Source organism: Chrysemys picta, chromosome 20 (assembly GCF_011386835.1).
Source record: "Chrysemys picta bellii isolate R12L10 chromosome 20, ASM1138683v2, whole genome shotgun sequence".
Classification (NCBI taxonomy): domain Eukaryota; kingdom Metazoa; phylum Chordata; order Testudines; family Emydidae; genus Chrysemys; species Chrysemys picta.
In genome coordinates this window covers 21,404,222-21,416,008 of record NC_088810.1, presented here as the reverse complement: position 1 = coordinate 21,416,008, position 11,787 = coordinate 21,404,222, and the positions used below count along the sequence as shown (strand labels likewise).

Here is an 11,787-nt window from a genome sequence, read left to right as displayed (position 1 = left end):
ACGGCTGACCCCGCCCTCCCACCTCCGCCGCCGCTCACTCCTGGCGCATGCGCACGACTCTTCGCGGCCCATGCTCCTTCCTGACTTTTGTTGTGCGTCCCTCCCCGTGTCCCCGACAGCGGGGCAGTTTGTACTTCCGCTTCCGGCTGCAGCTGCCTGGCTTGGTCTGACTGGCCCAAGGAGAGAGGGTGAGGGGTGTGGGGATCAGTGGGGTGATGGGGATCAGTGGGGGATGGGGGGTCAGTGGGGGAGGGGGATGGGGATCAGTGGGGTAGAGGGATGAGGATCAGTGGGGGAGGGGGATGGGGATCAATGGGGTAGAGGGATGGGGATCAGTGGGGTAGAGGGATGGGGATCAGTGGGGGAGGGGGATGGGGATCAATGGGGTAGAGGGATGGGGATCAGTGGGGTAGAGGGATGGGGATCAGTGGGGGAAGGGGGTGGGGATCAGTGGGGTAGAGGGATGGGGATCAGTGGGGGAAGGGGGTGGGGATCAGTGGGGGAGGGGGATGAGGATCAGTGGGGGAGGGGGATGGGGATCAGTGGGGTAGAGGGATGGGGATCAGTGGGGGATGGGGATCAGTGGGGTAGAGGGATTGGGATCAGTGGGGGAAGGGGGTGGGGATCAGTGGGGTAGAGGGATGGGGATCAGTGGGGTAGAGGGATGGGGATCAGTGGGGGAAGGGGGTTGGGATCAGTGGGGTAGAGGGATGGGGATCAGTGGGGGAAGGGGGTTGGGATCAGTGGGGTAGAGGGCTGGGGATCAGTGGGGGAAGGGGGCTGGGAGATCAGTGGAGGTGGGGACTGGGGGATCAGTGGGGTAATGGAGGGTGGATCAGTGGAGGTGGGGACTGGGGGATCAGTGGGGGAAGGGGGTTGGGATCAGTGGGGGAAGGGGGCTGGGAGATCAGTGGAGGTGGGGACTGGGGGATCAGTGGGGTAATGGAGGGTGGATCAGTGGAGGAGGGGGATGGGGATCAGTGGGGGAAGGGGGTGGGGATCAGTGGGGTAGAGGGATGGGGATCAGTGGGGGAGGGGGATGGGGATCAGTGGGGTAGGGGGATGGGGATCAGTGGAGGAGGGGGATGGGGATCAGTGGGGTAGAGGGATGGGGATCAGTGGGGTAGAGGGATGGGGATCAGTGGGGTAGAGGGATGGGGATCAGTGGGGGAGGGGGATGGGAGATCAGTGGGGTAATGGAGGGTGGATCAGTGGAGGAGGGGGTTGGGAGATCAGTGGGGGAGGGGGATTTTGGGATGGGGATCCGTGGGGGGATGGATGGGGGATCAGTGGGAGAGGGGCTGTTGGGATGGGGATCAGTGGGGGGATGGATGGGAGATCAGTGTGGGATGGGGATTGGTGCAGGGAGGGATGGGATCAGTGGGGGAGGGGATGTCCAGAGGGGAGGGATGTTGGTAAAAAAGGAGGTCATTGGGTGCGGGTGAATGAGGGGGATGGTTAATCTCTTGGGGGAGAAGCGTCACTGAAGAAGTTATGGGTTCATGGGGGAGGGGATGAGCAAGAGGTGGGGGTCAGCACGGTGTATTGTTTTTTAAAAACCCACAAAGAACAAGACACTTCAGTGCACCTGCATCTCCCCTGGGGAGAGGATGAGAGAACAAGCACGTGGCAGATGTGGGTGCCGTCGCTTAATGCATAACTAGAAGGCGCCCAGACATAGTGCTGAGTATACGACCCAGACAGAGACTAGACTAGGCAGTAGCAGGGAGTTTGAGTGGAGCAGGGCGCACTAATGAAGCACTTGTGGGGTCAGTGGGTGGGAGTGTTGGGAGGGGGAATCATGGAGTCAGAGTGGGGTGGGACTGGGGGAGTTTGTCAGTAAACTCCTCTCAGCTTCTGTGGAGATGGGTGTATTTGCAGTGCCCCTAGATTCACTTTCCGTTTCTCAGGTACCAGCACAAAGCTGGTTTGGTTGCATCTCCAGCACTTCACTGGAAGGTTTCAATCCAGATTAAAATGGGTTATGTTGAAGGAGTGAAAGCAATGCTGTATGTCGTTCTACACACGTTGGAGCTTTGGTCTTTTACACGCCCCGTGTATGTTCCCTAAACCTACATTTTGGTTGGGTATTTTCCACACGCAGGGATAAGGAACCGAACCAAACCAAACCCCAAAGCTGAGTCTTTCATGATTGGTTGGTTGATAAACCGTCTTAACGGGCTGTCGGATGCCACTCATCCAGATTTCTCATGGTGGTTGTATCTGCAGCTGTAGTGCCACAAACTGATCTCATCAGATCACAGGCTGAGCAGGGTTGGGTCAGTTTCACAATAATGTAAAACCTACAAGACAAACCCAGGGGGGGGGTTCCCTGCAATGTGGTCAGATAAATGTCGCACCTACCCTCTGGGGGAAAGTTCCGGGGCCCATGTGCTTTTCTACTGCCGGTGTCGATTTTCAGTTGAGACATAAAATGGAGACCTTGATCATTCCTACAAACGTAAGTGTGTTAGTCTTGATGGCCTGGCCAAAGCCCCGAATTTCAGTCCTCCCTGTACTTACAGCTGGTTGCCGGATTTTTCTTTACTTCCTGGCCTAATCTGTGGTGTTGCACACACCAAGGTGGGGGCAATTCACTGGGGCGTGGAGTGATTCTAGTGCGGAGAGAGTTTCTCAAGCACTTTGAGATCCCTCTGTAAATGTGAATTCTTCTGATGAGTGGCGGCAACGGTCTTGATTTTCTGTTTCAGGTGAGGGCGTGAACCTCTGTCGAGCCATGTGTGTGGGGCTGGCTGCTTGAGAGGTGAAAGAGACCGGGGTCCCTTCTCCATCTTCCCTCCTCCTCATGTTTGCTGCCTTCTGCCAGAACCCACCATGTCGGATTTGATCATCAACCTGGACTTGGGCCTCCAGCAGGCTCCCAAGAGGGGAACGGACAGCAACCAGAAACACCAGCGCTTTGTGAAACGGCGCCGTTTCCTGGAGAGGAGGGGTTTTCTGAAGCAGAAGCAGCTGCCGCCGCCCCAGCATCATCCCCCCAAAGGCCAGGTCTCCCATCAGGACTCCCGCTCCTGGGAGAGGACCAAGAAGAAGTGGCTCGCCGAGGATCAGAACTCTTTCCAGACAGATGGGCTTTCCCATCAGCCAAAAACCTTCCCCAAGGCAAATAACCATTGGTGCTTTGACCAGCCCCGCGCCACCACGGACTCTGGCTCTCCTCTACCTTGTTTTCCATCAGGAGCGAGGAAGGTGAAGTGCAGATCAGGAAAGGCCAGTGGGACCCCTGGGAACCACAGCGCCCAGACCCTCGCTGGCGTGCAGAAAGCCAGCCTGCTGAGCGAGTATGACAGCGGCCTGCCCCCAGTGCCCCGACCGGGCAAGCCCAGCAAAGTGGTGGCCATCGACTGCGAGATGGTGGGCACGGGCCCTGGCGGCCGGATCAGCGACCTGGCCAGGTGCAGCATCGTGAGTTACCATGGCGACGTGGTGTATGACAAGTACATCCGGCCTGTCGACCCCATCACCGATTACCGCACCCGGTGGAGCGGCATCAAAAAACATCACATGAAGAACGCCACCCCGTTCAAAACGGCCCAGAAAGAGGTAAGCGCCCAGGGCATCGGCTGGGCTTGTGGGGATTCAGTAGGGCGCGCTCTCCTCTCTCAGCCCAATGCCGTGGCCAGGAGCACCGCGATGTGCTTGACTCAGGAGGGGGCGCTCTCTCTTTGGAGTCAGTTTGGGGTAAAGGTTTCCGGTGCCTCTGGGAGCTCCCCTTCAGAGGCCTTAAGTCCCTGCCCTGCTGGTCCTTGGGGGCCCTTTGCTTCTCCATGGCTGGCATGAGGCCTACCCCATCCTTTCCTCAGGTCCGTCAGCCCAGATCTCTGCTGGGGCCTCTAGGCATTACCGTAAGAAGAAAGCGAAAGGGCCGAGGAGGTCGGGGTGCTCAGCGTCTCTGAGGAACATACCCTTTGCGGCCACACATGAGGTTCGAACCCATGCTGAGCTCGCACTGGCTATCCCCAGGCAGTCGGCACCTCCAAACGAGCCATGCCCGAGGGGGCCAGCGTCCTCTGCTTAAACACCCTCCCGGACCATTGGGCAGCATTGCCTCTGCCTATAACCTGTTTTCTCAAAAGCTCACTAGGGGGCGCTCCAACCCTCTCTTTAATCCAATATGCTGATGCCTTTTTGTTGTTGTTGCCTCTGATACATGTCTAATGTGGTGGTGGGTGATGGGTTCTCCCAGCGTCAGCTCGGTGCAGCTGGCTCTCGGTGGTTTTTCGGCACCTTGTGTAACCGTCCAGGGAGCAGCCACTTAGAAGGCCCGTTCCTAGCGAAGCTCTAAAACGAAGGAGACAGGATTCTGGCCACGCTGGGGTGAAGTAAGCAGCCAGGCAGAGCTTCCAGACAAAGCTGGTTCAGGCTGGGTCACTGCTGGAACCAGAGACCAGAGGAGATCGTGGGGTGGTTCGGGAGCAGTGTGGGGGACTCAGCAGGGGGCGCTCTCCCCTCTGAGCCAGTGCTGACCCCAGTGCTCGGGAGTGGTGTGGGTTTCTCAGTAGGAGGCACTGTCCCCTGGCAGACAGTGCTGATCCCAAAGCACCAGCAAGGAGCAGCATGGGTGACAGAGTAGGGGGCATCTCCCCCCCAGAGCCAGCGTTGACCCCGATCAGACGGCTGCGGCACGTGCCTTGTTGCCTGAGCGCCGGTCCCCGGCGTCCCCAGCCCCTGAGCTGCCCTGGTTCTCTCTCAGATCCTGAAGCTCCTCGCGGGGAAGATCGTGGTCGGCCACGCCATCCACAACGACTTCAAGGCGCTGAAGTATTTCCACCCGAAATCGGTGACCAGGGACACGTCAAAAATCCCCCTGCTGAACCGCAAGGCCGGCTTCCCGGAGCACGAGTCGGCCTCGCTGAAACGCCTCACCAAGCAGCTACTGCACAAAGACATCCAGGTACCCTCTGCCTCTGGGACAGGCCCCCAGGCGCCAGCCACGCCCGTGCTTAGCAATGCCCCGGGCCATCCAGGCAGCCCTAGAAATCTGGGCCCCGGCCCACGTCCTCTCAGTTCCTTGCTGCCTGTGCTGTGTCTGGCTACTTCCCCATCCTGAAAGTCCCCCCTGGTTCTCAGCATCAGCCACAGGGGTCGCTCTAGAGCTGAGCTGCTGTTTCAAGGAGCAGCGCCCTCCAGAAGCCAAGGGAGACGCGGTCCCTGAATGGAAAAATAAAGTGCTGTCCCCTGGCTGGCCAGGGGGTGTCACTAGAGAGTGAGGTGAGGCATTTCCTCTCCCAGGAGTTGCTTGCTGTGTGGTAGGGTTACCATATTTTGAGCCTCCAAAAGGAGGACACTCCACGGGCCCAGCCCCGCCCACGCCCCCCCTCTGCCCCAACTCCGCCCCTTCCCCAAAGTCCCCACCCCAACTCCGCCCCCTCCCCTGCTTCCCACGAACATTTGATTCGCGGGAAGCCTGAAGCAGGTAAGAGGGGTGTGGGGGGAGGAGGCGCGGCCCAGTCTGGCCCCCCCGGCGTCTCCAGCCTGGGTCGGCTCGGGTCCTGGGGTGCCGGCCCCGGGCCCGGCCGAGCACCCCCGGCCCGCTCAGCACCCGCCGGCCCCCGGCGCTCGGCACCACCATCCCCCGGCGCCCCCGGCACCGCCGGCGCTCGGCGCCCCCGGCCCAGCACCGCCGGCCCGCATGTCCCGATTTTCCCGGACATGTCCGGCTTTTTGGGATTTCCCCCCGGACGGGGATTTGGAGCCCAAAAAGCCGGACATGTCCGGGAAAATCCGGACGTATGGTAACCCTACCGTGTGGTCTAGTGGATAGAGCAAAGGACTGGGGCCCTGTGCTATCCCCAGCTCTGTCACTGGGTGACCTTGGGCAAGTCATGTCCCCTGACTGGGACTCAGTTTCCCCATCTGTGCAATTGGGCTAATGAGGTCGGCATTAGTAATGCCCAGCGCCACAAGCCGCCTGCTGTTCCGAGCATGCTGATCACCTGGGGCAGCAGCGAGTGAGGATCAGAGCTGTCGGCCGGTCGCACTGGCTATCGTCCCTGATGGATCGTCTCTCTCTTCCCTCGTTCCCCGCAGGTCGGCAAAAACGGCCACTCCTCAGTGGAAGACGCCAAAGCCACCATGGAGCTGTACCGGGTGATCGAAGCCGAGTGGGAGAGGCAGCTGGCGCTGAACCCTGAGCAGGAGTGAGTGGCCTTGGGGCCCGCCCCCGTGCTGCCGAAGAAGGAGCAGGCCCCGAACCCCAGAGCAAACGAAAAGAGGGGATCAGCAAAACGCAGGGTGGGAGGATCCTAGGCCAGGCCGGGGAGTAGGAATACGGACCAGCTGCCTGGGGACAGTGAAAGCAGGCGAGGGGGAGGCGGGCGGGCAGCTGGGAGCCTCGTGCAGCGTTTCTGACACAGGCGCCAGTCAGAGGCGCGAGGAAGTAGCAGCCGTCACGCGTCACCTCCAGGTCTCTGTTAGCGCACATGCCTCGCCAAGTGCTGTCTCTTCCGTCTTGTCTTAACCCCGCAGGGGAACCGTGCTACCTCCCAGCTGGGGGGCCCACACTTTGCCCGCCCCCTCCCCAGCGTTCCCTGCCTGGATCACGCCGTGGGTTCTGCTGGCCGCCCCTCATGTCCTAGAACCCGCCTGGTCCAGACCTCCGGGCAGGATTCGTGCTCTCTTCCCATGCGGACAGGCCCTGCGTCACGTTCTCGTTCTGATCTGATTTCCGTAGGGGGCATGGGCCAGTCGGTGAGTTCGAATCAGACCTTTAGGGGCGAAGATCTCGGGGGCTGAAAGCGACGCTGGTAAATAAACGTCTCCAAAGGACCTTTCCCTGGGAAGGTTTCTGTGGCATCCCAGTGGTGTTTGGTGGCTTCCCCACCCCCTCAGCTTTATTTTGGATCAGAAGTAAGGGACTCTCAGGGTTCCCCCACCCTGGGGTGCAGGGGAGATGGGTTGGCACAGCTGTTTGCGAGCCTCAGTGCCTCTAAGAGGCCTGATGAACGGCCCTGCAGAGCCCCAGCTGGTCGGTCAGTGGCACGCCACTGGCACTGCACTGATTTATCCCAGAGAATCAGGTCCCAAATTCCTAGACCCTGGGCATCAGGGCCCGTGCCACCTGCCATTGCTGGGGGATTATGAGATTCAATCCTCCCCGGCCCGTTCCCTCCTTGGCCCCCCTGCCGAGGCTGGCAGTTACGCTGGAGACGGCGGTGGCTTGTGAATGCGGGCAGCGGGCCGAGACCCACCAAACTCATCTCACGCAGGGAGAAGGACTCTGCCGAGACGTCCAGCCTGGGCTAAAGTCAGGGCAGCATCCAGCAGTGAGGCTCTGTACCCCGTCTTCGGTCCCCTGAGCCAGCCGGCACCGTCCCACGATGGTGGCCTCTCTAGGGCAGCATGGGGTCGCTTGGGCCACTGAAAAGCTCCATTAGAGGTCACGGCCGCAGCTGACTCATCTCTGGCCCCCCCCCCTTCTGCGAGAGCTATGCCTCAGCCTCGGGGGGCCCCTCTGGGTTGACGATTCATCTCCTAGCACGAGGCGTGTGGGTGGCAACCCGGAGCCGCTGCCCTCGCTGCCTTGAGTCCAGCAAAGGCCCTGATCTGACTCTAGCCAGGAGGCGCTCTACTATGATTCCCATCAGCCTCTGGGGCAGGGCTTGGCTGAGCATGGAACATGGGCAGGAATGTCACTGCGGTGCTGTGGTTTTGGGACAAGACCCAGGGGGTGGCCCCGAGTTCGAGACAGCAACGGGTGGGATCTTTGAGGTGGAGCAGCGTCCAATCCGCAGTGCCCAGGGGCAGGCCACCAGACAGAGACGGACTTCTGGGTCTGTGCCAGCAGGCAGGACGTGGGTAGCAGACGCACAGTCTGGAGGAGCTTAAGGAAATCAACGGAGGTACCCGCTCCCCCAAACAACCCCCCAGTCTCCATTGGCGGGCTGTGCCAAACAGGGAACTTCCGCTATAAGGGATGAAGGGAGGAACTTCTTCAGAGTCAAGTCTGCAGGAGAGGAAGCATGGTCTAGCGGTTACAGCAGCCGCCTAGGGGTTGGGAGGGTGGGGTTCTAATCGCTGGGGTCGTTCTGGGTCCGATTCGGCTCTCCTTTACATGGGCGTAAGTCCCTTTGACTTCAGTGGAGCTACTCCTGATTTACATTGACGTGACTAAGAAGCAACTCGGGCCCAACGGGTGACCTTGTGCAAGTCGCGCTGCTGCTCCGTGCCTCAGTTTCCCCACCTGTGAAACGGGGAGGACGATCCTGACCTCGGTGCGGTGCTGTGAGTAGAGCTGGCAAACGATTTCCAAACCCACCGCTCTTCATGAATTTGACACACAATTTCGGCCAGTCACCAGATGGCCCGAGGTGGCGGTGGGAGTGGTGTTGCCCCGTACGAAGGGCGCTCACCCGAGAGGTGGGGGAGACAGGCTCAGATTCCCACTTCTGAAACAGGCCTGAAATGACCTTTTTGCCACCGAATCCCAAAAGTGAATTATTCGCCCCGCTGGAGTTGTGAAGGAAAGTCCTTTGCGATCCTTCAGTGGGACGACTCTCATTTGCAATTTCAGATCTCTTTCAAGATTGGCACTGACTTCTTTAAAGGGCCGGATCCTCTGGCATGGTCATTTCCACCAGGACAAAGTGGGGGTGAAATGCTGCCTGTTCTGTTCCGGTTCCCCCTTGCTCTGTACTCGTGTTAGTGAAGACAGGAGCAGCAGAGTGCTGGAGAATGGATCCCAGCTCTGGGGCTCCGTGGTTGAACCGTTCGGTGAGCGGGCTTGCCCAAGTAACGGTTACTCGAATTTGTCTTTGCCGTAGTGCTCGGACCAAACTGTTTGTCCGGGGAGCGGAGCACGGTGCTTTTCACATACATGTACAGCTCCGTGCGCGAGCATCTTTCAAAATTGGAATGTTTCCGGGTCCTTTAATCCCTGCAGCAATGAACTGTTTGGTCCTTCATGGGAGTGAGTTGGGTTGTTTGAAAATGAAATGGGTCACTTTGGAAATCACTCGTAAAAAAATAAAACCTAAAAGATCAATTCATTTCTGCTTCTGCAATGGGGATGTGCTCGCGGGGGGCTCAGAATATCCACTGGGGAGCTGTAGGTCTGGTTCTCGCCAGGGGCACACTACTACAATTCCCATCAGACACCGGGGCAGGGCTTGATAGTGCTGGGTTTTCAGGACAAGATCCAGGGGCAGCGTGTAGGTGGCACCGATTTCTAGGCACCCAAAGACAGCAACGCTCGCTGCCTGAGTGGAGACTTGTAGGCGGCTCGGTGGAGCTGTGGTGCAGGAGTGCTGGCTATCGGGGTGTTGACGCTGGCCTGAGATTTTCAAAAGCAGTCTGTGATTTTAGGGGGCTGCTGTTTTGTGGGGTGCAACTTGAGACATCTTAGAAAGGGGCTGGTTTTCACGCAGATCCCTTGCAGGGGGTCTCCACTTGGGCCCCACAAGTGGGGAGATGGATGGGAGATCAGTGGGAGAGGGCCCCACAATTCAGTGGTCAGTTTTAAAAACATCTTCGCTTCCTCCCCAGCATCACCTGACTCATCCAAAAGTGTCCCCGAGCGCTGTTATGGGCGGTAATTCTCCCTGCCGCCTGAGGTCACTAACCCAAGGAGCTGGGAAGAGCCGTGCAGCAGTGGCAAACCCTGGATCCCAATGGATCCTTCAGGGGGGCACCGTTCCCTGCTCTGGGGGTTCCCTGTGCCTCCAGCCACGCCTCACTCCCGCTTTGTGGGGGAGAACCAGGGGACCGGGGCCCAGCGGTGAGCTCTGGAAGAGGCAAACAGTCCGAAGACATGGGGACGCAGGCTGCATCTTATCCCAGGATGTCTTTGCCAGCTCTGGAGGGATCCACCGATTGATTTCAAAGGGTCCCCGGAAGAGAACCATCAACCCAACGGCGATTGTAGTCCACTCCATGGACAGAACCTGCCCCGGGGGGCAGTGAAAGCCACAGCACAGCAGGGGCAGAGAAAGCATAGGCTTCTGGTTAAAGCACCAGTCTGGGACTCCAGAGAGCTGGGTTCAGTTGACCTGGAGTTGAGTCACAGGTTCGTGTTCCTGATGCCCAGCTACCATGGTGATGGGCACCCTTATGAAACTACTTTTGATAGAGTTGCCTGTTCTGGGTTCTGGGCAGCGCCCGGCACAACAGGGCCCGGATCTCGGTCAGGGTCTGGGCAGCGCCTGGGTTTGGTTGGGATCTGTACAGCCTCCAGGGGGTGGGATCTTGGTCAGGCCTCTGGGTGCTACTGTCAGTCTCCCCAGCCCCTTTGCTAAGCCAGATTGAACTGTATGACGGGCTCCCCTGGTACCAGCTCCCCACTCAAACCTGGGGGACAGAGAGGAAATTGGTGCCCGCACCACTCCTCCCCCCCCCCCAGGTTCCCAGAGGAAATGACACGTGGGGTTCTTTAAAATCTGGGGCTCTTGTTCAGACTCCAGGTGGGGCCAGGGTAATGCAGCCGAGCAGCTGCAACCTGGGGGGGCGGCGGGGGGGGGTTGATTCCAGTCAGGCCCACGGCTGCCGGGATTTTGGCTGAATTTCTTCTTGCTACTCTCCAGAGTGCGCGGGGGGTGGGGGTATGATGGGAAAGGGGAGGAAGTTGGGGGGTGTCTGAGAAAGGGGGAGGGGGGGTCTGTGGTGCAGGGGAGAGCGTGTGGATTGGGGAGGGGGTATTTGGGCATGGACGGAAGGGGGAGGGGAATGCATGGGGGGAAGGGAGGGGGTGGGATAGAGGAATGCTGGGGGTGTAGAAAGAGGGGGATGGGGTGTATGTGTGGGGAGGTGGGTGTATAAGGGGGGGTAGTCACACTAGTAGAAGCCAGATGAAACCCAAGGGCCTGCCCCTCCCCCCCCCCCCCACCATTCCCCCCCCGGATCTCTCCCATCTCTGCCCCCTGGAGCTGGGCTGTGCTCTGACTCCCCCTGAGAGCAGAGGCTGAGCAGGCCCTGGAGTTGCTAGGGGTGGGGTGGTGGTGGGGGAGCATTTCCCACCTCTTTGTTGCATTGGGGCCGAGCGCCTGGGTCCCCTTGATGTTGCTTTTCCAAATCTAAACCAGTCTGGGAGGGGGGTCAAAGACGGGCCAGCAGGGGCTGGAGGGGGAGGGAGGGAGGGGGGAGTGTGGTTGCAACAGCAGCTTTGTACGCCGGGCGGGGCTGCTGGAACAAAGCAACAAAATTCCCCCCCCCCCCCCTCCATGCACGGTGCGGTGTGTGGCGCCCAGCTCTGCTTCTCCAGTAACCGGGGAAGGCAGGCGTCGGGGCACCTACATTGCGGGTGGGTCCCGATCCAGTAGATGTGCTCGGAGGGGGCCTGCTGGATTGGGCCCCACGGGTGACGTCACACAAACCAGCTGGTGGGGGGAGTGGGGACGGGACTTCCCTTTGGCCAGGTGGCATGGGGGGGCCCCGGTACGAGTCCCCCACTCTGCCTGATGAGACGGGACCTGTCAGGGGCGAGCCCTAACTCCTGGGCGAGGGGCTATCCGTCCACAGTCTCTCCCAATCCGACGGTCCCACCGTAATTAGATAGCTGAAGAATTAACTAGGAAGAAGAGCTAGGACGGCTCCCTAGCCAGTGGTGAGGGCACGCACCGGAGAGGTGGCAGATCCTTACCAGGCATGGGGGGGCTGGGCCCAGGGGCGTCCTAGGTGAGTACCCGCACTACTGGACTATAGGCTATAAGGGAGGTGGGCGTTCCTCTCAACCCCCAGCTGTGCGCTTGGGGTGACTGCTCTGAGGGCCTTGAGCCGGTAGGCGGCTGCTGAGACCGACTAGATCAGGCTCCACGGGTGAGGTGGGCAGCCGAA

At 59.8% G+C, this 11,787-nt stretch overlaps 1 protein-coding gene across 5 annotated transcripts; it reads left to right on the top strand.

Annotated features, from left to right (window-relative positions):
* The first annotated feature begins 36 nt into the window (after nt 1-36).
* ISG20L2 (interferon stimulated exonuclease gene 20 like 2) lies at nt 37-9,004 on the top strand. 5 transcript variants are annotated; one of them, XM_065574310.1, is made up of 5 exons: nt 37-188; nt 2,105-2,461; nt 2,712-3,564; nt 4,715-4,915; nt 6,052-9,004. In XM_065574310.1, exons 3-5 carry the CDS (start codon nt 2,836-2,838, stop codon nt 6,163-6,165), a joined length of 1,044 nt encoding a protein of 347 aa, XP_065430382.1. In that variant the 5' UTR covers nt 37-188; nt 2,105-2,461; nt 2,712-2,835; the 3' UTR covers nt 6,166-9,004. The 5 variants fall into 5 exon arrangements, with proteins under 5 accessions (XP_065430382.1, XP_005311000.2, XP_065430380.1 ...); XM_065574308.1 differs by having other exon boundaries at nt 91-188; nt 1,911-2,461; XM_005310943.5 differs by lacking the exon at nt 2,105-2,461 and having other exon boundaries at nt 50-188.
* The last annotated feature ends 2,783 nt before the right edge of the window (nt 9,005-11,787 follow it).